Source organism: Equus quagga, chromosome 2 (assembly GCF_021613505.1).
Source record: "Equus quagga isolate Etosha38 chromosome 2, UCLA_HA_Equagga_1.0, whole genome shotgun sequence".
Lineage (NCBI taxonomy): Eukaryota > Metazoa > Chordata > Mammalia > Perissodactyla > Equidae > Equus > Equus quagga.
Window position 1 is genome coordinate 126463472 of NC_060268.1, and position 25982 is coordinate 126489453.

At 54.9% G+C, this 25982-nt stretch overlaps 1 protein-coding gene across 7 annotated transcripts in view; it reads right to left on the minus strand.

The window, feature by feature from the left end:
* The window catches only part of ADAMTS14 (ADAM metallopeptidase with thrombospondin type 1 motif 14), an 83104-nt gene that overhangs the window by 54349 nt on the left and 2773 nt on the right, over positions 1 to 25982 (minus strand). For all 7 annotated transcript variants that reach the window (XR_006886846.1, XR_006886847.1, XM_046649387.1 and 4 more), the window contains exon 3: positions 2306 to 2462. Coding sequence is in view for 5 of the 7 variants with exons in the window: in XM_046649387.1 (XP_046505343.1) it covers positions 2306 to 2462 (157 nt within the window). In the remaining 2 variants the exon portion in view is untranslated. The remainder of the gene's footprint in view (positions 1 to 2305; positions 2463 to 25982) is intronic.

The window sequence follows — 25982 nt, forward strand, 5'->3', positions numbered from 1 at the left end:
GGGGGGTTGTGTTGTATGAGTGGGCGAGTGTGTGCGAGTGTGTGTGGGTATACACATGCTCTCTTCAGGAGGCAGCAGCCAGGACCACATCCTGAGTGCCAACGGGAAGAGTCCCACCCCCAATGTCATGGGTGCCTGTCAGCCACCTGCATGGTGGGGCCCAGGTGGCAGGAGGCCCCTCGCGGCCCGGGCTCAGCTGGAAAACTAGCCTGATGGCTCCTCTGACGCTGCCTCTCCTTCCTCAGGAAAGCCAGACGCACTCCACAGGGCAGCAGAGCTCACGCAAGGGACACAAGGATCATTAAGACTTGGCATCTGTCCTCCAGGACCCCCAGCCTGTGTGGGAGAAGGAAACAGTCCCAGGAGAAATCCAGGGGGCTGAGGGATCCAGGAGAGGGGACACCTGAACTGCGCTGACCCCCAGCAGGACGGGGAAGGACAGAGAGGGGAAGGTGCCCAGGCTGAGGGAGCCTTCTCAGAAGCCGGCTTCCTGGTGGCCAAGTAGCTCTGACGAGCTGGCCCAGCCTCTGAGGCTCTTCTCACCCCCAGACATGCGGGAAAACCCTTCGTCCTCTCAAGAATGTTCAGTGGAGATGGGTGCACCCACAAAGCCTTCTCCACACACTGGGCCCAGCCCCGCCGCTAGTCTTAAAATAACAGAAGGAGTGAGTGTCACAGGTTTATTCTAAGGAAGGACACAGATGAGCCCCGGCATGGCATCGCCCACAGGCCCACAGGCACTCCAGCAGGCAGTGCGATGAGAGGGAGTCACACAGCCTCCCGGGCTGAACTCTGACTCTGCCAGCTGCGCATCTGAGGTCAATCATCCCTAAGGTGGGCGCTGGTTCCCACTGGTCCCCACCCTGCCCCTAAAACCCAGCCTAGCCCCACCCCACCCCAGGCCTGCAGAGCCCTCCACCACTCAGCTGGCTCCTGGGGCTGCGGCTTCTCTTACAGCGACTCTGGGGGAGCAGCTGGGGCTTCAAAAGAGGCATTGTGTGTGGGGACAACTGGCTTCCAGGCATTCCTTCACGCGATGCCCAGCCCCACAGGGGCCCTGACGGGAGGGCGCGGTCTGCTCACAGCCAGATTCCACCCAGGCCTTCTCGTGTCCTTGCGGCCAAAGGGGCTCCATGACAAAGTTAAGTTGGACTATGAAGTTGGCCACAGGCCCAGGACCAGCACACATCGCAGCCGCTGCTTCATGGGCTCAACCATGGGTCCTGAGCATTGCTGCTGCGCAGGCGGCTGTGCTGGTCACCGGGGGGCAGGGACGCCCCGCTCTCAGGGGCTCTCACCCTAACCAGCAGTTACCCTAGTAACAATACTGTAGTAAGAGCAGCCACTCAGCAAGCACCTACTACGTGCCCAGCTCCGTGCTGGGATTCTTACCTACACTATCACTAATGCACTCAACCTGAGAGGCAGACAATGACCACCTCCACTTTGCTGAGTAGATGAGGCTCAGAGATGTAAGTAACTTGCTTAAGGTCACACGGTAGACAGTGTTGGAGGCAGGATTTAAAAATCATCGGTTGGGGGGCCAGCCCCGTGGCCGAGTGATTAAGTTCACGCGGCCTGTTTTGGCAGCCCAGGGTTTCACCAGTTCAGATCCTAGATGCAGACCTAGCATGGCTCATCAAGCCAGGCTGAAGCGGTGTCCCACACAGCACAACCAGAAAGGCCTACAAGTACAATATACAACTATGTACTGGGGGGCTCTGGGGCGGGGGAGAGAGAGAGGAGGAGGGGACGGGGAGGGGGAGGGGACGGGGAGGAGGAGAAGGAGAAGAAGAAGAAGAAGATTGGCAACAGACGTTAGCTCAGGGCCGATCTTTAAAATTAAAAAAAATTCTAAAAAAAAATCGTCTGTTGGACACCAAGCTGACTCTGATGCCCTGACACCAGGCAGTCCCCTACAAGTGCCCCAAGAACTTCTTTCCTGTGGCTCCCAGGGTTGAGTTGATTTTTAGGGGGAAGAGCTAACTACAGCCATTCCACCTTCTGCCTTGGCAGAGAAATAGCCTTGCAGAGCAACCCTGAGCCCTGGAGAGACCTCTGGAGTCCCAAGGACTACAGTTCAGGGGACTTGAGTAGCTTCTGTGGCCCCCAACTCCAGCTAGCTATAGTAGCCCCTAAACCCACTGGGGTTTCTCTGCTAGTGCAGAAGATCTACACGGCCTGGTCCCATTTTACAGATAAGAAGGCAGAGGCCAGGAGTTGAGAGGTTAAGGTCAGAAGTTACCCAAAGATCCCCTCAGAGGTGTGGACAGAGGCAGAGCTCGGGGACCTGCCCAGTGCCTACCTTCATTGTGAAGGTCCCCGCCAGGCTCTGCCCACTCCCGAGGGACAACTTCCCGGCGGTACACCACGTGCGTCCTCCCGCTGGCCTCCTTCTCCTGCTGCCCCCACTCCAGGGGTTCTATGAAGAAGTCAGTGCTGTCGGTGCGGATGAGGCCTGCCTGAACCAGGGGAGAGAGAAGAGGCATGAATACACGGCACAGAACAGGTGAGCAGTTGTGAATGCAAATGTGTGTGACCACATGGATGCAGGCTCTTTCCGGGGGGCCTCGGGCAGCCCTGGGATCCCAGCAGGGAAGTTTAGGGTGGCAGGAAGCTGAGCAAGGGGGCCCATGCCCATTTCCAGCAAATCAGATCCACTTGACTGTGCTGTGCACTCATGGGGTTCCACAAAACGTTTCATTGAGACAAACGGTTCCTGTGCTTAAAAGGGGGGAGGGGAGGAAAGCCACTGCCACAAAGACTATACGCGCACATCCCAGGACACCGCATCCCACCCTGAAGCGCTGGCACGTGGATTTGCCTTTGCCTACCTGCAGACAGGAGAGCAAATCCTATCTGTAAAGGTAAAGGATGCCCAAGGAGGGTGCTGGTTCCCCGCTCCAGGACAAAGCACTATTATTTCAGATTTGAAGCATGTGAGCACTCATGCCAGAGAGAGCAGCTAATGTTCGCTGACCATCAACGAGCCAGCACAGTGCACACGAGTGCACACTCTGTTTTCAATCTAATTTTTTGCCTGCATCAAAATATTCCCTTAAAAAAAATCGGGTGTTTTGACTTTGGAAATAAAAACAGAAAATTACAACCTTGGCCAAGCCCAGCAAATGTGTTATGAGCCCCCGGTGAAGGCAATAATCACAGGGGCCAAGGAAACACACAACCAGATGCGTGTGAATATACAAGTAGCCGCGCAGGGCCCCGGCCCCCGGCACACATCGGCTCTATAAAATCAGAACAGCCCACCTACCATGGTGCTTGGGACAGAGCAGGCACTGCTAAATAAATATGTGTTTGTCGAATTCCCTCACTCATTCAGCAACTGTCTACTGAATGCCTACAACCTCCCAGCACTGCTCCAGACACTGGAAATGCAGCTGGGAACACAAGGCAGCGAACGAAGGAACCATTTTTATAAACCCATTGCCCCTTCTCCGTTTGAACAGGAGCTGCCTGTTTTTAAAGCAGCCACTACTTTACACAGTTAACTGCCACCAATTTTCCCACCTCAGCCTGTTTGGAGATGGCCTCTTTGGGAACTCCCTTGCAAGTCCGACGGAGCACACACCACCGAACCTCCCAGCAGCTGCCAATCTCTTTCTCGTCCCTTCCAGCTAGATGTGTGGATCAAACGGCAAACACCATTTTGGATCAAAGCCAAGGTGGCTGCCTTCTGCGCCTCATAAACCGCCTCAATCAGAAGGCCAAAAATGCTATAGGGAAAAATAGCAGCATTACTGCGTTAAGTTTGGGGCTTCCCAAGGTGACCATTTTATCAGGTGACAATTGTCTGCAAAAGTTCTGGTCTGCTTATTAAAACATCAACGTCCCAGCTTGTTTGGAGCAAATATCCTTTCATTCAAAGCACTCTCCCTCTTATTTGTACCTACTATGTGTCCAGGGCAGGGAGAAGCAGATGAACGAGGCCCAGCCTTGGGTTGTGAGTGGCTCTTCACCAGGAAGGAGGGGCCCGCAGAGAAGCAGGGGGAGGCTGGGTGTCGTGCTGGGTGCTAGGGCGGGTACGCCTGAGGGCCAGGTATCCACCAGGCTCCTGGCTGCAAGGGGCAGAAATTCAGCTTGAACCTTCTTGGCCCAAAGGAGAGTATATTGGCCCCATGACAAACCATGGCAGGGGCAGGCGCTGGGAGTGAGGGACCTAATGCCCTCAGCTCCCTCCCACCCCTCCTCTGGGCGCCCTGTCAGCTGCATTCTCCCAGCAGTGCTATGCAGTCTATTCTGGCAGGCACATCTCTGCCCTGCCACCAGAGACAAGGAGATGGTCCTTTCATAGTCCCACCTGCAACAGCCCAAGGGAGGACTGTGGTGGGTCCAGCCAGAGTCACACGGTCACTCTGGGACTGCCAGTTCCTGTGAGACCTCCACGGCCCGCAGAAGGGCAATGACTGCATTGGAAGGGAGAAATTCTTAGGGTGGCAAGAGAAACCCGCCTGGGCTGGAAAGGGTGTACCAGGCAGGGGCCCGGGCAAGAGTGTGGGAGCATGAGGGCAGGGCAGGCCTGGGGAGGCATTCAGGCTCATGGGCAGAGGCTGAGCCCAAACCTGGACAACAGGTAACGGCCAAATCGAAGGGCCTCTGCCACTGCAGCCCTGCAGAGCCCCCCAAAAGGAAGCTTGTCTTCCAGGGCACACAACGGCTGTCAGACAGGAAGCCCAGGGCATTCCCCCCAAAGCTACTACAGCTCGGCCACCACTCCAGCCCTTTCCTGTTTCTGTACCCGTCTGATACCCAGGGGGCTGTTCCTGCCCTGTTCCAGCCCCCCTGGACCAAGCAAGGCAGGGGCCCCTAACAGCACAAGTCAGAAGGCCTGTGCTTCATCCAGACCAAAGTCGTCCACAGCCAGACTCGCCGAGGACTGTAGCTGGGCTGTCCCTGCCCACCACATCTCTGGAAGCAACGCAGCAGAGGAGAATTCTCCAGACCAGGGGGCAGAAGACTCCACTCAGCCACCCCCAAACCTGGGCCACCTCGCCACAGCCCTCCCCCACTGAGACTCGGCTAAGCAATTGCACAAGGAGGATTCTTCAAAAGCCAGCATTCGCTCCCTCACTGTCCAACGACTCGATGTGGCCACCAGATCTCAGTGCCTCGTGTGAGGGATGCAGGTTCTGGAATGAGCCACATGGCCTAGGGAGGGGCGGGCTGCAAGGCACTGCCTTCCAGCCCACCCCTCCCTGCCCACAATCATGGACCACACAGACCTTTCAAGATCACCATGCCTGCCTCAGTCTGAGGCTTCGGTACCTGGACAACATCCCTAGTTAGGGGACCTCTCACTTTTACTGGGATGCCTCTAGTGACAGAGAGCTCCCTCCCTCAAGATGGAACCTATTATGTGTAGGGACATTCGCAATGTTTTACTGAGCAGAAACACATTTCCCGACATTCCACCCCTTATAAACAGTCTTATTATCACTGACGTTAGTAGCAGTATCTATCACTTGTATTTACACATCTTATTTCATCTTTACAATGACCCTATGAGGGAGGCACAAATATTAGACCCATTTCATGGAGGAGGAAACAGAGGCTCAGAATGGTTAAGTAACTTGCCAAAAGTCACCCAGCAAGTAAGTGACAGCACTAAAACAAGAGCCCAGCTCTGTGTGGCTCTTAACCACTAGGCTATACTACCACAGGTCATCCCTGGGCCCTGCTTCTGCCCTTGGGGGCCACTTGGGGCAAGGAAACCTTCCTTTCATAATTCTATCTGCAAATCCCTGGGCCTCTGGTCTGGTCTGACCTTGCAGAGTAAGCAGGATGTTCACTTTTCACCCTGGGCAAAACGCCCCCACGGAAGCCAGTCCACCTCCCACCATGCACACGAGAACAGAGGAGAAACTTCAGCACAAAGTCCCAAAAAGAGCAGACTCCCCAGGTGACCTCCATCTGGCATGAGAGGCTCTGCACAGCATCCTCATCACACCCCAGCTCCTCTCTACCAGAACTGGAAGCCCCAGGACTCCTGGGTCTGGTCAAGGCCCCCTGCCCACACGCCTCTCCCCAGGGGAGAGTTCAAGAAGCCCTCTTTCCCCAGCCCAGTTAACTCTTTAGGGCAAAGACCTCAGCCCTGTAATATGCAACTTGGGAAGTAAGCTCAAACCTCTGTGTGACCATGGTTTCCACCAGCCCCCCCAGGGAACAAGGGCAGAGCTTCCCCAGTGATTTTCCTCGTCCATTTGTGCACACATCCAGCCTTGATCAGCAGCTCTTATCCAGGTCTGGGCGCCCCCTTGGCCTCGAAGACCCTCCCCCTGGAGAGGAGATGGGAAGGCAGGCTCGGCCACCAGACCAGGAGGCAGGCCCTTGGTTTCCCCTCTGCACCATGAGAGATTTGGCCGATGATCCCCTCCAGCTCTGCCCTGGCCAGGAAACCAGGCCCCGAGCGGGCAGACAGACTGGCAACAGGAACTTTTGGCTCTGCCTCCTCACCAAATTACTCCCATCTCTCAATTGATGAGATGTTTATGTTTCTGACAAGTGGTGGCTAATTTTAAAGCACTATAATCAAGTCAAATTTCTGTGTAAGAAATCAAGAAAAGGGGGGGAAATAAGTTCTGGTAGGCTGGAAAAGAAATGGCAGCCATGTCTGTGTTCACCCTTACCTTATTCCCTGGAAAAATAAATAAGCAGGAAATACATACTAGAAAGGATCTTCACGCAATAAGAACAACAGAAATAGCTGATCGCGTCCCACTGAGCCACAGCCTATACGCGCCCTCAGGCAGCTTCCCGAACGGAAACTCTCCCACGGGCGGGCCTGGCGGCCCTCAGCAGAGTCCACTCTACGGCTGCTTCGGAGGGGCCCTTCCTGGGAGCTGCGTGGCTGATGGGGAGCATCTGTTGACTTTTCTAATATGGTTGTGACATTGTTTTGGTTGCAAAGGTGACACCTTCTGCTACATCTTCATCCCGAGGCCTCCAGGCCACACTAATTGAGGTTTTCCAGTCCTGCTTCCCCTCATGGGAAGCCCCCAGATCCAGAGGGTAATTCCAGGGCACCTGAAGGAGACAGGGTCACGTGGTGATGCGGAAGGTGGGTGCTGGCTTAGAAATCGCCTTGTGTCCTGCCTTGGGTCATAATTGAGCAAGTTCAGTTGGCCACTGGCAGCTGTCTATCATCAGGGCAAGGTCCCAAATACTGAAGCAGATAATTGAAGCCATATTATTTTGGTATTTGCATGTGTACATGTGTAAATGTGTTTTTTCTAAAATTGCATGTACTTGCATGTAAACTGGGAGGTGAGGGTTCAATGAGCCAATAAACAGATCCCCAGGGAGGCCACAAAAAGAGATCCTTGAGTACGAGAACATGTGTCCTTGGATGGTGCCTGGACAAGTGTAGGCCTGGACAAGGGCAGGGCTCCCTCTGTGCTGAGTCAGGTGCAGAGACAATGAGCAAGGGCCCAGCATGGGGTCCAGGCAAGGGAAGGGGCTTAACTCCGAGAAGACAGCTGCAGGCCCTCTGGGAAAGCGAGATCCTGAGCCCCCTTGCTATGCCCTCAGATCTACCAACTTCTGTTGAATGCCCAGAAGGAGGGTCCATTTCAAGATGGCAGCTCCAGCAGAGCCAGCTGAGGGGTAGGCCAGGTCTCCCCTTCCTTCTCCTTCTAAGGCCAGCCTCACTGGGGCCTCCCCAGAGGAGAAAGAAGCAGAGCAGGCCACCTCCGACCTAACCATCCTGCCACCTCCCAAGGAGAGTGCATTGTCAGTCCCGACTTGTTCTGGAAATTCCATTAGGAGGGCGTTACTGCCAGCTGTCTCAGGTTCAAGGCATCCAGCACATTCAGTCTCAAACTGTTCCACTGTAGGAAACGAAAGAAAACCCAGCAAGGGGAGGCTGGGGTGATGCACACAACTGGGAGGGGCATGAGAATCAGAAATGGCTGGGCCGACCCCGTGGCTGAGTGGTTAAGCTCACGCACTCCGCTTCGGCGGCGCAGGGTTCGCCAGTTCGGATCCTGGGTGCAGTCCTGCACACCGCTCATCAAGCTGTGCTGTGGCAGTGTCCCACATCGGTGAACTAGAATGACTAACAACTAGGATATACAACTCTGTACTGGGTTTGGGGGAGAAAAAAAGAAGAAAGGAAGATTGGCAACAGATGTTAGCTCAGGGCCAATCTTTCTCATCAAAAAGCATACCTTAAAAAAAAAAAAGGAAACAGCTTCCACCAGATTCACCCTCAACCCAGCAACCTGCTCCTATCCTCAGCCACTGCCAGCCACGCTCCCTCCACAACCACATCACCTGCTACAACCTCAGAAGGCTCGAATGTGGGCCTCTTCTTCCCCTCCTCTACCCTCCTGCTCACCTAGCTATGGCGCTGGCTCCAGCTATTCCTAAACGTCCTCAAGACTTCCAATGCGCGACCGCACTGCCTCGTCACCGTCAGTCCCCTCACCAAGTCCTTACTTCCCTTCTCACCACCTTGGACTTCTTGGTCTAGACGCATAATAAATCTCTTACAAACACCCATGATTCTCTCCCCCACTTTCCCTCTATCCTACTCTCCCAGAGAAGCCTCTGCCCTGGTTCAACACAACCAGTCACCGACTCCATGTCAGCACGCTGATGGAGAAAACGCAAGGGTGCCCACTGGTCTCACTTGAAATCAGCGGCCACAACTCTCATGTGAGCACGATGCTGGCTGGGGATTCTGCTGCCCTTCTTGCTACGTCTGCATTCCAGTTCAACTTGCAGCACTGCCCCCACCCTCAGCCTCTCCTGTTTTCAAGGAGAAAATGGACACCATCCTCCCATCACCCTATGAACTCCACACCTGTGCTCTCCCCTTCCTCCCCCAGCAGCCTGTGCTCAGGATCACCTCCCTCTCACCTCCTGCAACTAGTACCCCTCTTTCCAGCATCAGCATGCTCTCCCTCTCTGGGATCACTGTCCTCGTCACAGACGTGCACTCGAGGACCTCCATCTGTGAAACCCCCTCCCTCGCAGCCCCGTCCAGCTACTCCAGGTCTCTGCTTCCCTCCACAGCAGAAAGTCGTTTACGCTCGCAGCCTCCACCTCCGTGCCTCATGCCTCTCCTCTACCCATGCACAGGGGCTTCTAGAGCCGCCACTCCCCAGAAACTGCCCTCATCAGGGTCACCTGTCACCTCATGTGGCCAGAGCCAGCAATCGCTTCTTTGTCCTGATCTCACTCAGCTCCTCCCACCACACACATGCTCCTTGGGGATTTCCCCTGATCACACAGCTTTAAATACCGTGTATTCACAGATAACTCCCAAATTACATCCCCAGCCCTGACCCCTCCCAGAATTCCACACAGGACTGTCCAACAGCCTCCTTGATAGAGACCCTGGGCCTCCGCTGGGCACCTCAAACCCTAAAGCAGACCGACTCCTCCCCTTGCTTTCCCCATCTCAGCAAATGGCGCCATCTTCTTCCCAGCTGCTCAAGCCAACCATCAAGGGGAGGGTGGGCCAGGGGGCTGGGTTTTTTCAAATCCTTCCCCCATCCCTGCCCACCATGGTTCTGGTGAAGTCAGTTCAACCAGAAGCCGTACCCATGTAACCTGAGGGGACAAGACCCTCTAATGGGTCATCTTGGGCCACTGTCCCTGATTCATGACAAGTGTGAGGGGGCCAGCCCCACCCCACATCCCCCCACACCCTGGGACCACCACTCCTGCCAGGACTCTTCAAGGCGGCCCAGATCCCTTCCTCCCTCAATATGTCCTTGGGTCTTTATGAAGCATCTACTGCAAGCTAGGCTTAATGGCGGTGGGGGTGTGCGAAAAGACAAGTAAGAGCAGTCTCTGCTCTCCTGGTAAGGAACTAGTATCTAGAATATATAAAGAACTCTTACAACTCAACAACAAAAAGACAAGCCAATTTAAAAATGGGAGAAGGATCTGAGTAAACATTTCTCCAAGGAAGATGTACCCGTGGCCAATGAACACATGAAAAGAGGCTTGACATCAGTCATCACTAAGGAAACGCAAATCAAAACCACAATGAGATACTCCCTCACACCCACTATGAAGGCAGGAATCAAAAAGTCAGATAATAACAAGTGTTGACAAGGATGTGGAGAAATTGAAACCCTCATACACTGCTGGTGGGAATGTAAAATGGTGCAGCCACTTTGGAAAACAGTCTGGCATTTCCATAAAATATTAAACAGAGTTACTCTATGACCCTGCAATTCTACTCCATGGTATATACTCAAGAGAAATGAAAACACATGTCCACACAAGAATTTTTACACAAATGTTCACTGCAACACTACTCACAACAGCCAAAAAGTGGAAACAATCCAGAAGCCCATCAACAGATGAATGGATACACAAAATGGGCTATAACCATACAATGGAATATTATTCAGCCAGGAAAATGAAGCACTGACACATGGTACAACACGGATGAATCTTGAAAACATTATGCTAACTGGAAGAAACTAGTCACAAAAGACCACATATTATATGATCCATTTACAAGCAAGTCCAGAACAGGGAAATCTACAGACTATAGACAGAAAGTAGATTAGTGGTAGCCAGGGGCTGGGGTAACGGATTAGGGGGGTGATAGCTAAAGGATACAGGGCTTCTTTCTGAGATAGTGAAAATATTCTAAAATTGAATGTGGTGCTAATTACGCCACTCTGTGCATTGATAAAAATCCATTGAATTGTACACTTTAAATGGGTCAGTTGCATGGTATGTGAATCATATCTCAACAAAGCTGTTAAAAAAAAAAGATGACACACATGGAGATGACACATACATGCATGGAAACGAGACACACGTGCACGGAGATGACACACACATATGCACTGACACACACATACAGAGACAACACATGTGCAGGCAGGCAACAGACACACGCACAGAGACAACACACATGCACGAGGCACAGAGGCTGCCCGCTACTACGGAAGTGTGAGTCAGTGTGGCTGGGATGAAAGCCTGCAGATGCTGAGATTCTATATAATTCAAACCCGGTGTGGAAGCCCCAAGCCACAGGAGCTCTGCTGGAGGCTGGGCTGCCAAGGCCTGGGCCCAAGCCAAGGAAAGTCTGAAAGCTGATTCATCCCAAGCTGCAGCCCTGGGGACAGACAGGAGGAAGGAGTTCTTGGAGGATGGAGCTGAGAACCGCCAGCTTGTCCTCAACTGGCAGGCCCTGCCATGCATGCCCCACATGGGCAGCGTGAGAACTCCCAGGACAGGCCAAAGGCCCAGGAGAAGCACCAGGAGTGGAGAGCCTCCACCAGCTGGAGGGAGTTATCTGGGATGACCGCTCAGCCCCACTTCCCAGGGTCATGATGTCTGCAGGCCCCCCACCCTGGGAGGTGCTGGGTAAAAGTTTCCTGAGGTCTTGCTAGGCCCAGTCCATTTGTAGCAGGAATCCTTCTCAGGGAAGGAGCAATGTGGTGGGTGTGGTGGGTAAATGCAGAGACCCCTGAGCCAGCACCCCTGGGTCCTGCCACTCTCCATCCATGTGAGCTGGGCGAGTTACTGAACGTCCTGTGCTTCAGGATTATAACAGCACTCTCTTGTGGGGTTGCTCTGAGAAATACACACAGAGCACCCAGGAGGGGCCAAGCTTGCAGCAAGGACTATGTAAGTGTTCGAGTTTGCTGCCACGATTATCATGACCATCATTCAAAGTGTGCCTGGTAGTCCCAGTGGCTCATGCAGGGAGCCTAGGCGTTCAGTGCTGGAGCAGCAATCCAGAACCACAGGACGGTCTGTCTCTAACTCATGGCTCTGCTCTGATCTCTACTCAGATACCCTGCCTGTAAACAGGAGGAAATCCCTGAGAAAAAAATACCAGTGGTTGAGCATCCTTATGGAGAAAAGTCCTTACCAACAGAACAGGCTGGTTCAGGGTAATTGAAAAGGCGAGAAAGAACATGTGCACACAAAAGGTTGATGGCCATGCACCCAGCCGTTAGACAGCCGTCTCTGGGTGGCAAAATTGTAGGCAATTCCTTCTCTTCAAACTTTTAGGTATTTTCTAACTTGTGATTTTCCTATCTGAAAAGGAAAGCTGATTCTGCAGTGTCTGCCTACTACAATGAGCAAATAAATAATCATAGAGCAATTATTTTTAAACAAAGTTTAAAAGAGGAAACAAACCCAATGTAATCCTCCTTTTCCATCACCCAGCTTCCCTGCAAAGTGGCATAGAGGCTGCCCTTGGGAGTGAAGCACCTGGGGCCCCGCCCCAGCCCAGGCCCTTCCCAGCCAGCTGAGGCAGGCCCTCCAAGCCTCAGTTTCTGTATCTGAAGCCAAAGGGTTGCTGGGAGGATGAGATGAGGTCATGAAGGGGAAACACCCCTCCCCGAGGCCCCGCTCACAGCAAGGGGAGGCCTTTACTCCTTCCTTCTTCGGGGCCTGGCTCTCCTGGTTCCCGCAACTTGACTTCAACTTTTCCATCAAACACACAGTAGACTTTTCCAGCAGGCTGCAGCAGTGGGTCTCACCCCTAGATGCCCACTGGAATCATCTGGGGAACTGGCAGAACTACAGATGCCCAGGCCACACCCAAACCACTGAATCAAAGCTCAGTAGGCGCAGACCAGGCATCAGGATTTTCTTAAAGATGCCCAGGTTATTCTAATATGCAGCCAGGTCTGGGGACCACTGATCTAAGCTCTGGAAGCTTCTAAACTATGGAATGGTACTCAAAGGAGTGTTCAAGTGATCACCCGTGTTTCACAGAGTAGGAGCAGCGTGAGGGGTTTGACCAGCATTCGTTTGTCATAACACAGGAAATGGGCAGGGAGGACAGAAAGGGAACGAGAGGACGACTCCGTGCCCTGACCAAGGGGGCGGGGGGACCAAGGGAGCGGGCGGGGGAGGCAGTCTGGACAGGAACGCCTCTGATGTCATGAGCACCTCCCTGTGCTGAGCATGACCAAGAATCGCCTGCACCACATGTGACTTGTGCCATAGGTGCTGTCTTAGAACCTAACCACCTCCTCCCCCAAGGTTCGACTCCCCTGTGAGTGAAGAAGAATTTACCAGAATTGCCCTGAGCTGGGTGGGTCTGGGAGGTGGTGGGTGACGGGGACTGTGATCTGCTGTGTAGCCAGTGGCAAGTCAATATGTCACGGCCACCCCAGCTAGGGAGCTCACAGTGCAGACAGTGAGGACAATTAGTAGCAGTACCTTGATGATGATGATGATGACAAAGGCGATGACTGATTCTGTCCTCTGGCCCCTGGGTCCTGGGCCAGGGGCAGGGCAAGCCCTCACACCAGCAGGTGCTCAGAGACTCCCCTTCTGCTCCAAACCCCCACCCTGGAGCCCAGCCAGAGTCAAGGGCAGACCTTGCCAAGCTGGCAGCCACCCCAGTTTCCATTCCCTGTGCGCAGGAGCCACATGGCTCCAAGGCTTCCCCCTATGTCACCACCACGGCCCACCAAGGTTGGGCCAAGAGCTCCGCCTGGCCCCCTGCTTGGCCCTGAGTCCTGGCAGCGGTGGTGGCTTTGGGACAACGAGACAGGAAGCAGCCTCAAATGCCAGGAGGCAGCATGGCTGCCAGGCCCTGAGCTAAGGGGTGGCTCCCTGCAACCAGGCCCTGCAGTCTGAACCCTATGGCTCAGAAGTAAGCCAGCTAACAGTGGGGCAGCTCCAGTGAAAAGGTGCGGCCAGTCCCTCTCGCAGCTGGGGGTCAGCCCTCAGCAGGTCACTTGTCTCAGCCGCGCCTCCCCTATGATCCATCTGGCCCAGAGGGGTGCTGACTTGGTTTCGAACGAGATCATGAGTGTAGAATGTTTACCACAGAGTCTGACACACAGCAGGTCCGCAGCGAATGAAGGCTGTGGTGGCGGCAGGGGCAGGACTCCCTGCAGAAGGCAAGGAAGCAGGGGAGAATGGAATGGGTGGGCTTCGCCGCCTGAGTGCCTGCGCCAGGCCCAGCTCTAACCCCACAAGGGACCCCAACAGCACGTACCCCTCCAGGTGCCCCTGCCCACCTCCGCATGGCGGGAGGCGTGGACGGAGCCACACTAGCTGGAAAGCACCATCCAATGACGCACGTTCCGGTCCTCAGTCCTCACCGGGCCTGGCACCATTAGCATCTCTCCCAGATTCCTCAGAACTCTGCCACCTACCAAAGCTTGTCTGTGTTGAGCCCTGAGGCTACCAGCAACACAAGTGCCCACATCCCAGCCACTCAGGCTACTCGCCAGGTCCCCAACGCAGTTTAAATGTTCACATACATCTCTGCGATTTCATGTCTCCTAAACCTCTGCCTGCAATGCTATTCATCATCCATCCATCTATCCATCCATCCATTCACCAGATAACTACCGAGTAGGCCCTGTTCTAGATGCTGGGGACACAGCCAAAAATTCCTTCTCACCTGGAACTAACATTCCACCGAGGGGTGAGACACACAGTAACTAAGGTAAAATATGGCATATGGCATGCCAAACAGAAACAGCCGTGGAGAAAAATTAGGCAGAGGAGAGAACCGGGGATCGAAATTTTAAATAAGGGAGTCAGGGAAGATGTCACGAAGAAGGTGACCACTGAGCAAAAGCCTGAAGGAACTGAGGGGCAGGCACTGGCAGTACCTGGGGAGGAGTGTCCCCCCAAGAAGCATGGAGGGACGGCTGCGGAGGGAGGGGCAGAGGAGGTCACAGGCGCCCAGGAGGAGGGACGACCGGAGGCCCGCTCGGCTTCTCCCGGAGGAGGATCAGAGGAAGGCTCAGATTTAACGAGACTGGTCTGGCCGCCGCTGTGAAGAGACAGCAGGGGCGAGAAAGGACACAGGGAGATGGGTCAGGGAGCCCATTACCACCGCCCAGGAGAGAGAGGGGTGGCTCCGACCACCCCACCACTTGGTATTCTTCTCAAGCCCTGTTTGTTTCCCTTTTGGAATTACTAGCAAGAAAAATACCCCCACTACAGCCACACGGGACCTGTTCCGTACCTGGCACCACATGTGTTGGCACAGGCTCCCATGCCTCTGCCCCTGCTGTCAGCTCTGCCATCAGTGTCCTGCCGACCCAGCTCAGACGTTACCCCATCATCGCTCCCTCCTCCGGGCCCGGTGGCTCCAGGTGCCGCTCCACCCCAGGCCAGGAGTGTCCGTCTATCCCTCTTCTAGACGTGAGCTTCAGGAGGACAGGGATGGGTCCACGCCATGGGACCGACTTCAGAACAAAACCACCTTAAATAAACATTTTGGGGGCCACGCCCACAAACAAACTCCCCTGGGCATATTGCCCTTAATGAGGGAGCTGCTCTCCCACAAAACGTGGCCATGGCTTAGGGGACTATGAAGTATGAGGTGACAAAGTACCAAGCACTCAAGGCACCCAGGCTGGCAGACTGGCAGCTACGAACACAAGGTGTCCATGGGCTGGGGACACTGATGCAACTGTGGCTCCTGCCAGCCTCAAGGGGCAGGAATGAACCTCTGCTGCAGGGCGAGGGTGGCTTGGGGGGCACAAGGGTTTTCTGTACAGATCAAAGGTATAAATATTTGGTCGGCTTAAAAGCACAGGCTGACAAAGGGCTTCAGGCAGCCCACTGGGAACAGGGTTTGCATTCAGACCCACCATGTCCTGACAAACACGCCCACCCTCGGACATTTCCCTGAAGGGGCCTGTTCTGCCCCCTCTGCCGTGCTACGGAAAGCAGAAGAAAAGGAGACTGCAGCGTTTTAAAAGTTCCATGACATGTAATGTGTGCATAACAGCAGCCCACTGCCTTCCAGTATTTCCACAATGGATAAAACAGCAGCAGTGGTGACTCGGGGCTGAGAAACACCAGAAGGTTCCATTTGAGCGTCAAATCCCACTAACAGGGTGGTTGATATTTGTTTTTTCTCAGTTGGCTTCCCAGTTTTTGGGAGAACAATGACATACAGGGGTTGAACAGCCCACCCCGGCAGTGGGAGCCTCATAAACACCGCCACTCAGGACCCAGGCCCAAGGACTCCCAGGACACCCCCTGAGCGGCGCTTCAGCATTCAAGCTCTGAAGCCGTTGCCACAGCCACTGCATCACTGCCCAGCACAGGGTGTAGCACCTTGAGTCACTGCTCACATTTACTCAGTTCTTTTCCACTGACTCAGGAGGGGCCGGGTGGGGTCCTGAGGAAGCACTGGACTGGGAGTCAGGGGCCCAGACCCCACAGCCCTGACAGTTGCTGCATGAGCCTGGGTGAGTCTCTTCCCTGCCCTGAGCCTCAGCTTCCTCATCTGAAAGAGGAAGAGGGGACCAGGAGGCTCCCAAAGGCCCTTGCAGCCACAGCTGTCCACACTCAGGCCAAAGCCAGAATGAACTGTGGACACAACGCTGAGCTGTGATTCCCCACTGGAGGGTCCATAACACGAGGATCATCTGTGCTAACAGGGCACTCCTGGTGCTACCAAGGATGAGGCAGCCCGCAGATATTACTATTATTGTTGTTGTTTCTAAGGCTTTGAAGGCAGGGCACGGCCTGCATGCTGACAATGGAAGGCCCAGCCTGGCAGATGGTTTGGAAACTTCAGGGTCCAGGGAATGCGGAAATTCCCTGGGTCCTCACCGAGGGCCCGCCCCTGGGCCTCCACCACGCTGAGGCTGGGAGGCGGAGGGAAGGCAAGCGCAGTCCCCAGGACACGCATCAGCCCGCAGGGCGGCCTCTGGACCGCCATCCCTCCAGCCAGCTTGAAGACATGAGCAAGAAAAATGATTCCAGCCTCTCTCGCCGGAATGGAGGCTGGCTCTGCTTGGGAGGAGCGGCAGGGAGGCAGTGTCTGGCTTTGATTCCATATCATAAATAAGTCATTAATGCAGAGCAGACGGCGAGGCACAGCCATGGGGAGACCAGGGAGGTGAGACTGCAAGATCAGACCACCTTGAGGACTGGAAAACTCCAGGACCCAGACCCTGGGCGTCTGCTCAGACAGAGGCCCAGACAGGATGGGGCCTTCCGGGAAGCAAGAAGAGCATGGAGATGGGCGACCAGGGGTCTGAAAACGAACCTACTGCAGATCCTGCCTCAGTTTCAGTGTTTATTCGGAGTGATCAACAATAATCATAAAAGCTACCACTTACTCCTCTAGGCCCTGTGGCAGTACTGTCAGTGCTTGATTTCTAATCAATAAAACCACAAGGTAGGGATACCCACTTTACAGATGCAGAAACTGAGGCTCAAGAGGTCAAGCCACTCGCCTAGGGTCGGTAGGGAGAAATAATGCAAAGGTGGCTGCAGCAGTCACTCCTGTCTGCACCCCTCTGTGCAACGAGACTTGGCCACCCTTCCCCTCAAGAGGTGGAGTCCGTCTGCCCACTCTTGGAAAATGTAGTCTGGCCCGGGGCCCACTCTGACCAACAGCACAGAAGCAACATTATGTGAATTCCAAAGCCGGGCCTTAAGAAGTCTTGCAGCTTCTGCCTCGCCCTCTTGGAAGGCGACCCTGAGACTCCCATGAAAGAAGCTGGCCTTTCCCACCGGAGGATGAGAGGCCACAGGGAGGAGAACTGAGGCTGTGCAGCCAACAGCCAGCACCAATGGCAGATGTGTGAGGGGAGCCCACTGGGACCTTCTGGCCCAGCCCAGCCTCCAGCTATGGGCCGTCACATGAGGGCCCAGGAGCCACCTGCGGAGGAGCCGCCCAGCCACCCTAACAAGCGTGAGGGAGGATCCATTGTTGTTTTGAGGTCCTCAGTTTTAGCTGGTTTGTTATGCAGCAGTGGGTAACTGATACAGCCCCTCAGTTTCCCCACACTGTCTCCCCAGGAAGACCTGTGCTGCCCCCCTCCCGGGACTTGGCTGAGAGCAAGGCACCCCACGCTGACCACTGCCCCTGCCTGCGGCCCCCAGGCCCTCCGGCCCCCTGGGCAGGAAGTGGCCACAGAGGATGCATGAAGAATAAGATGGGCTGCAGGCTACTTTCCACCAGAGGACCCACAGTCACCCTGTGGGGTGGGTCATGAGAAGTTCCCTCTCACTTCAAAGGGACAATTTCTGGTTTTCATTGTACAGACATAAATTCTATGAAGCGGCCCCAGGGTTTCCCAGGGAACTGGGCGATGTGAATAGTGAACGGGATGACCCAGGTGGCACCCTTGGGGAGGATGCAAGCTCTAGAGCCAGAAGCTCGCTGGTGACGGGAGGGAGGCAAAGCAGCTTCACGTCGCACACCCACGGGGCATGGCTGCGTGGGGCACACGCTGGGGCACACTCAGGGACAGTGTGCCCCAGCTGACCTGCAACATCAGCCGGGGTGCAGGAGAGCAAATGGCGGTGCGTGTGCCACATCCATCATCGCCGACCTGAGGCAGATGGCAGTCAGCCATGGAGAGAATGACAGGCGTGCTGTCCGCTGTCCCTCCTCATCTAACAGGGGGAGAAGATGCAAACATGAGCACCAGGCCACCTCTGGCAGCCAGCCCTCGCACTCTCTCCCCGTCAGCTCACCCGGCGTCCAGAGAGCCTGCCCTGTGCAGGGGTCGTAGGGGCACACAGGTGACCGAGCTCAGACCCTGCCTTTGGGAGCCCAGTGGGAACATTCCGGGCGAGAATGCAAACTGGGGTGAGGAGCTAGTTGCAGCCTAGGAAAACTAACAGGCCTGAGTGAGACAGAGACCGGATGGGCTCTGCCCGCCTAGCTGAAGGCCCAGAAGTTGAAGACCCCTGGGGGGTCAAGCAGACACGCAGGGTGCTCTTGACCAGCTCTTCTTTCCTGTCACCATCTCCTCAGACCCAGCGGACTCAACCTATAAATCCATACCATCTAACAGTAACTGCTGCAGCATATCAGGTACTGAGCTAAGAAGCCCTTGGCAGCTCTATGAAGTGACTATATTATGATCCCCGCCTTACAGATGAGGAAACTGAGGCACAGAGAGGTTCAGAAATTGCCCAATGCCACACAGCATGTAAAAGGCAGAGGTGGGATTTCAACCCAGGTGGTCTCTTTCCCCAGGTCATGTTCAAGGCCCCTGCACGTACTGCCTCACTGGGAATCCACGGCCTCCTGCTAATAACCCTGCTATGTTTGGTCCATACACTATCTTAAAAAATAGAACACTTAGCTTAAAAATCCATATTTCTGATATCTCCTTGAAATACTCAAAGATCCTGATACGCAGATGGGCCCCCTTTACACAGGGCATGCCCTCTCCAGGTGGCCGCCATCACAGCTCCCCAGTAGAACCTGGCCCTCTTCTCTGTCTCGTGTTACTCCCTGCTCCTGGAGGCAGCTGAAATCGCGGCCTCCTGGGTACCATGATCCCAGCCCTGTGCTCACTTCTTGGAGAAATGCAAAAGTTTAAGACCCAGTCTCTGAATTCTGGGAACCAGTGGCTGAGATGAGGGATGCATCAAGCAGAGGGAAGGGAGAGGCACCGTGGGAGGTGTGAACAGCACAGGCGCAGGCAGGGAGGCTGCAAGGTGAGGCGAGAACACCCCGGGCTGGCTGCAGCGGGGGTGGGAGTGTGCGGAGCAGGAGACGCCATGGAGCTGGAGAGGGAGGTGGAGCAAGGAGGTGAGGCCTACACCCGCGTGGGACAGGTGGCCTACAGGCCAAGATGGACGGGGACAGGCCAGCTGTGTGGCGGGGTGAGGGCACCGCTGAAACTCCAGGCTTCCCGCTCCACAGCCCCAGGGCAGGGGTGGGCAGTGGGGCTGAGCCAGGGCTTCCCAAGGAGCTGCCAGGACAGGCCACTCACTCCCCAGCCAGCAAGGAGCAGCCCCCAAGGTGAAGACAGGTGCTGGCCCAAGGACACGAATGAGCCACAGGCACATCTGCTGCACCAGCCCTACACCAGCATGCTGCTGGAAAGATTAGTATCTTCCCCAAATACTAATGTGACTCCTGTTACTAACCTACCATGGCTCCCTATGGCCACAGGGCCAAGTCTAAGCTCCATGGTGAGGCAGAGATTTCCAAACGACATTTTCACCAAGCCGGCCCCTCCCATAGATAGCTGGGATGACTCACCATGTCCTGAATCCTGTGAAGATATAGGATTTCCTTCCCTGCAGAATGCCTACAATTCCTACCTCTTGGCTTTAAAAACTCCTGCTGATGCTTTAAAACCCCACCCAAATGTCCCCTCCCCTGGGAACCTTTCCCTGAGCACCTCTCCTCAGTACTCATCTCCAGGCCACCCACGGAGGGTTTTACGCCCCCTGCAGCCACACAAACACTGAAGGTTAGTTTTCTGGAGCCCGGGGAGAGAGCACGGAGCTCATCCCTGCGTTCCCAGGACCTAGTCAAGGGCCCACACATGATTAATGGGACACTCCTCTTGGCACCTCTCAGTGTCCCCCACTCCCGGAAGGCATCTGGGGTCACTACAGACCAGCTGTAGTGCGCGCCCACACACTGAGCGAGCACCATCCTGCTCGTTCTGCAGAGAAAGCTGTCGCAGCAGCAGGGAGGCGCATTCCCCAACCCAGGAGCCAGGGGCGGCCTCAGACTCTCCTCAGAGCACACTGAGAATCCGCACGCTGTTGCAATACAAGGGACTAACGACATTTACGGTATTTTTCACTATTAACAATAACTAATTACTGTAGTGATTACTGTAAAAAAGTAATAAAAATTGCTATTAATAATCACTGAAATAATCCCCATTTTTCAAGGCCCTACCATACCCCAGACTCTTCACCTTTTTATGTTATTTATTTAATCCTCTGAACAACCCTTTAGATGGTCTCTCTTTTACCCCCTTACAGACAAGGAATCTAAGCAGAGAGATTTAGAAACTCATCCAAGGTCCCACAGCTGGTCTGTGTCAGAGCAGGGACCCCGCGCTTTCTGCCCCTCCAGACTGTCTCCTCATAATTACTGCTAACAACGCCTGTCAGGGCCCTTCTATGGGCCGGGCACTTTTTGTAACAATTTCATTGAGATATAATTCACCTACCATACGATTCACTTGTTTAAAGTGTAGGATTTAAGGGTTTTAGTACATGCACAGAGTCGTGCAGCCACCACCACAATTTTAGAACATTTAATCACCCCACAGAGAAGCCCTGGTCCTTGCTGCCGTCAGTCTCGATCCCCCACTGTAACCCCATCTTAAAGATAAGAGGAGGAGGCTGAGAGAGCTTCTGTGACTTGCACAACCTCAGGCAGGGAAGAAGCGGGGCTGGGGCTCAGCCTCCCGCCCTCTCCCCACGCCGCCTGCCAGGGGTCTACTCTGTAACCCGCTAAAAATGCACGATCTACGGAAGGTGGAAAACGGAACCAGATGTGACAAATCTTACACGTGCGGCTGCTCCTGCGCCAGGCCTGTGACTCACAGAGGCTCTGAAGGCAAAGGGGGGACGCACAGCGCAGCGCAGCCTCCACCACCGCAGGGAAGGGCAGCGAGGCCTGGGACCCGGAGAGGCCGAGGCGGCAGCCGGGGAAACAGCTTTTCAGGAGGCTGGCAGTCCAGGTTCCAGGTGGTACACCAGGTCCCCACTCCACTGACCCCATTCCTGCACCCCACAACCCCTCCAGGACCCACAAAGAACTGGCCCCCGACCCAGGCCTCCATGTTTCTCCCAGGAATTCAGAGCCACAACTGCTAGCAGAGAGTCTGTTCTGCACCTGGCCCCCAACCAGGGGCCCTGAGACGACCCAGGCCCTCCCTGCCCCACACACCCTCAGAGGTTGGGGGCACAGGAGGGAGGCTCTGAAGAGCGGTCCATCAAGTTGCTGCTGCTGCCTGGGCACACTCCCAATCTGGGACCCAAGGGCCTGACACCTGCCCCCAACCCCAGAGGAAACACTCTGCAGGTAGGGCTGGGCCTCCCCACATCTTACTTCCTTCCTCCAAACACCCTCAAGCCTGCCTGGGTCAATCGCTCTCTCTGCTAGCCAGGGGCCTGGCACTTTCTTTCATGTTTATAATGTTTGAACAGCCTTGGCCCAGTGCCACCTCTTCCAGGGAGCCTTCCTAGATGCCCTAACCAAAATAAATTGGTCCTGGGGTCGGCCCGGTGGCACAGCGGTTAAGTTCGCACGTTCCGCTTCTCAGCAGCCCAGGGTTCGCCGGTTCAGGTCCTGGGTGTGGACATGGCACTGCTTGGCAAAGCCATGCTGTGGTAGGCGTCCCACATATAAAGTAGAGGAAGATGGGCACGGATGTTAGCTCAGGGCCAGTCTTCCTCAAAAAAAAAAAAATTAAATAAATAAATAACTAAATCGGTCCTTCCACTGCTGCCTCACACAGGACTGTAATTTGTCTGCTTTTGTGTCTGGGTCCCCATTACCTGCAAACTCATCCAGGGCAGGGGTCTTGGGTCCCTCATTCCTGGGTCCCTCCCAAAACCCTCCTCTGGCCATGATACACGAGGCCCTCCAGAAGAGCAGGGGGGAAGTGAGACAAAGAGCTCATCCCTCAGTTTTAGTCATGAATTAACCACAGCGCACAGACCCCTCCCAACGTCTGTCCCAGGCGCCCTCGGGTGAGTGGCCCCCCGGATGGCAGAAGTGGAGGGGTGATGGTCGCTGACTCCCACTGCAGGCTCCAGTTGGAAATGAGGATCGAGCCACAGGTCTAGACACGGTGCTTCTCACCAGAGCAGCCAAGATCCACACGGCTGCCAGTCTGTCCGCACAGAGGGGGTTTTCTTCAGACTGTCTCACAACCAGAAGGTTCGCTCAGCCATGAGGGCCAAGCTTGGGACTGGTATCTTTTCCTCTCTGTACCTGCAGCCCAGCCCAGGCCTGGCATGGAGCAGGCCCAGGACCAGCCAGGGAGGGAGGAGTCCGCCACAGGTTTACGGGACCTGGCTTCAAACTCCCCCAGCAAAGCCTGCCCCGTGTCACACAGTGCCACTGCCGGAGCTGGAAGGAGCTCCGAGCTCATCCATTCCAGCCTCCAAGATGCACCCAGGAGGTGAGTGAGGCCCAGAGAAGGAGGGCAGCTGGCCCAGGGTCACACAGCCATGTCTTCCAACTCCCGGCCCAGACTCTTTTCAGGTAACAGGCTGCCACATCCCCGCCCTGGGCCCCCTCTCCTATCCTGCCCTTCCTTCAAGGTCAGACCAAGGCCCACCTGCCCAGTGAATCTTCTGGGATCCCACCCCCAGCCCTGCCCAGCGCGGTGCTCCCTCACTTGCTTGCTCAAGCTCTTCCTTCTGCCCACAATGCCCTCCCCACCCACTGGCCCCAGCAAACTTCTACTCATCCTTCAAGGCCCAGTTCAAATACCACCTTCTCTAACACCAAAGATAATAATCACTCCCATTTACTGAGGACACACCCGCATTGTGCTCTGGAAAACCAACAGGTTAATGTTGAAACTACCTGTGGGGTACCCCCTGCGTGGCACCCAAGGTCCTTGAGGGCAGGGACCTGACTCTCTGCAAAGCAGGGTAAAAATGTCTACATACCTCATATGACTGAAGGGCTTGCAAACTGTAAAGTCCGGTGCTAACAGAAGCTATCTGTATTATCTTCATATGTGCCCCCGTGACTCAGTTTCCTCATCTACACAGCGGGTAGAGTTAATGAACGCATGTGAGAGTGTGCACTGTGCCTGGGCTGTGGGAAGGACTCGTTACCGCTGCTGTTATTATTGGTGTCACTTTCATTTTCTTACATCTCCCTGTGGACCCTGCCCACAGCCAGCGCTCTGTACACATCTTTTTGGAATGAATGACTTCCACACTTGAGATGTTGAAGAAGATGGGTTGAAACCCAGAGACCACATAAGGATGCAGAGTCGAATCTTATCATCACAGAAATGCTGCACTATGGCCTCTGAGCCCGAAGTTGGCTCAGCCGGGTCACTGTGAACAGCTCCTCGCTCTCACAGGACACAGGGCAGTTTTCTGGAGTGGCCGGAAGTGAGGAAATCTCTGCCCTGGGGAGGCCTTTGTGCTGGGCTGTGGCCCCTGTCAGGGACATGGGCGGCGAGCCCCCTGGGAGCTGGAGTTAGGGACTGGCTTCTGGAGACAGCTGAGGGCACAAGCAGGGGCCTGGTGCTAAGCAGGGCCCCAGGCCGAGGCTCAGGCCATGAGGTCCCACCAAGGGTGGGGAAAAGAGGTGGGGGTGCCCATGGAGCCATACCCGGGGCCTCAGTTCCACTGCGGAACCGGCTGCCAGAAGTCCATGCCTGGACAGCCTCTGAGACCTGATCCAGCTTCTGCAAACGTCACACAGAAGCCATTTCCGTCTGCCAGGGAGCATCACTACAGCCCCTCTCTGGACAAACGAGAAGAGTAAAGCCCAGAAATGGCAAGTGACTTGCCCAAGTCACACAGCTGATGAGAACATTCACTCAGAGGCCACCAAAAGTCAGCAACACCGGCTGAGCCATGCCCAGCCCAGGCCCACTGAGCAGCCTCCCGCTCCAGCAACCAGAGAGCAGCTTGTCGTCGTGTACACTGCACCGCATGGCCACGTGACCTTGATCAGGGGGCGCTGGGCCAGGGACCTTCGTGGCCGCGGTCCCTGCAGCCCCTAGCAGTTCAGTGACCACTTGTCAACGGTCTGCTGGGTTGGTTCAGTGACAAAGAGATTCTCAGGGTGCAAAGGGGGTAGACAGCCACCTACTAATGGTGACAATCATCCATGCATGTCTCCCTTTATGCACCCAGGGTCCTTCTATGGAGGTTGTCAAAGAAGCGGGAGCCCCAGCTCCGTCCCTGGACAGCTTAAGTCTACGTGGCTGATGACCTTAGGAGGTCACCACGCAATTCAGCCAAGCCACTGGTTTGCCCTGGCACTTTCTGTCTCTCCCTCTGCAAAGACACTGCATCCCTGGATGATTCCTTACATCCCTTTGGATTTTCAAACCAAAACTTGTGGCCACAGCACAGCGCAAGTCAGCAGGCTGACCGAGGGCTCGTGCCGCATGGAGCTGCTGAGTCAGGGTGGGCGGCTGCTGGGCCTCAGAACAAGGGCTCCACCTCCTCCAGCCCTCCTGACGACCTGGGCTTCTCCAAGTCTGCTCCACAGAACCCTTGTATTCTGAGTGATTCCCGTGTGCTCAACTTTGAGAACAACTGCCTAGACCACACCTCTCAAGGGGCCCTATTGCCTCGAATGGGGCAAAAATTGGTTCTTTGGAAGGCAAAAAATGTACTCTTTTTATATATAAAGATATACATACAGTTTATAAAAAGATATTCAGTACATCTGTGGTATTAAAATGTCATGAGAGGGCAATTAGGAAAAAATGTCTAAAAAGGCTCCTCAAGAAGGTGATAATGAAAAAAAGATTTAGAAACACTGGCCTAGACAAAGGCAGCAGTGACATTCAGAGGAAGACCCCTCCTAAGAAGGGGAAGATGGTGAGAAGTGCTCCCAGCCCTGCCCATGAGGAAAGACCCCTCCTTTTCATCCCCCCCATCTCACTCAGCCCTCTCTTACAGCCGAAGGGCCAAGGGGCAAGTGGGTCCTCTCCTGGGACACATCAGCTCATCCCTGGCAGAGTAGAGACCATGGACAGAGTGCCACCTGGGCCCTGGGGCTGCCACTCAGGCTCACGAGGGCCTGACACACCAAAGATGGAGCAGCGAGGGGCACAAGATCCAGCACAAATTGAGCACGAGAAAGAGGGAAGCCACTGGTGGCCTTCTGGTTTGCAACACGGAGCCAACTAGCAGGGGTGTTCCCTGCACCTGGGAAGAGGGTCCGAAGAAAGAGCTCACAGAGCTTGCTTCGGACCAGGGACAGGGGGATGAGGAGGACATGGCAGTTAGAACACTAACAGTGGTTAACACGACAGAGCCTTGACCACATGCCAGGCAGGTGCCAACCACCAACCATGCTGCCCAGCGATGTAGGCCACATTTTCACCACCAGAGCATCAGCTCCATGAGGGCAGGGACCCTGTCTGTCTCGGGCACTTCCATATGGAGGGCCTAAACACTGCTGGGTACATGGGACATGTGCAGTAAATATGTGCAGAATGACTAAATTCTTGCTTCACGCATAAGGGAAAGAACCACAGGGAGGGCAAGGACCATACCCGGAGCCTCATGGCTAGTGAGTGGCACAGCCAGGATTCATCCCCAGCGGAGCC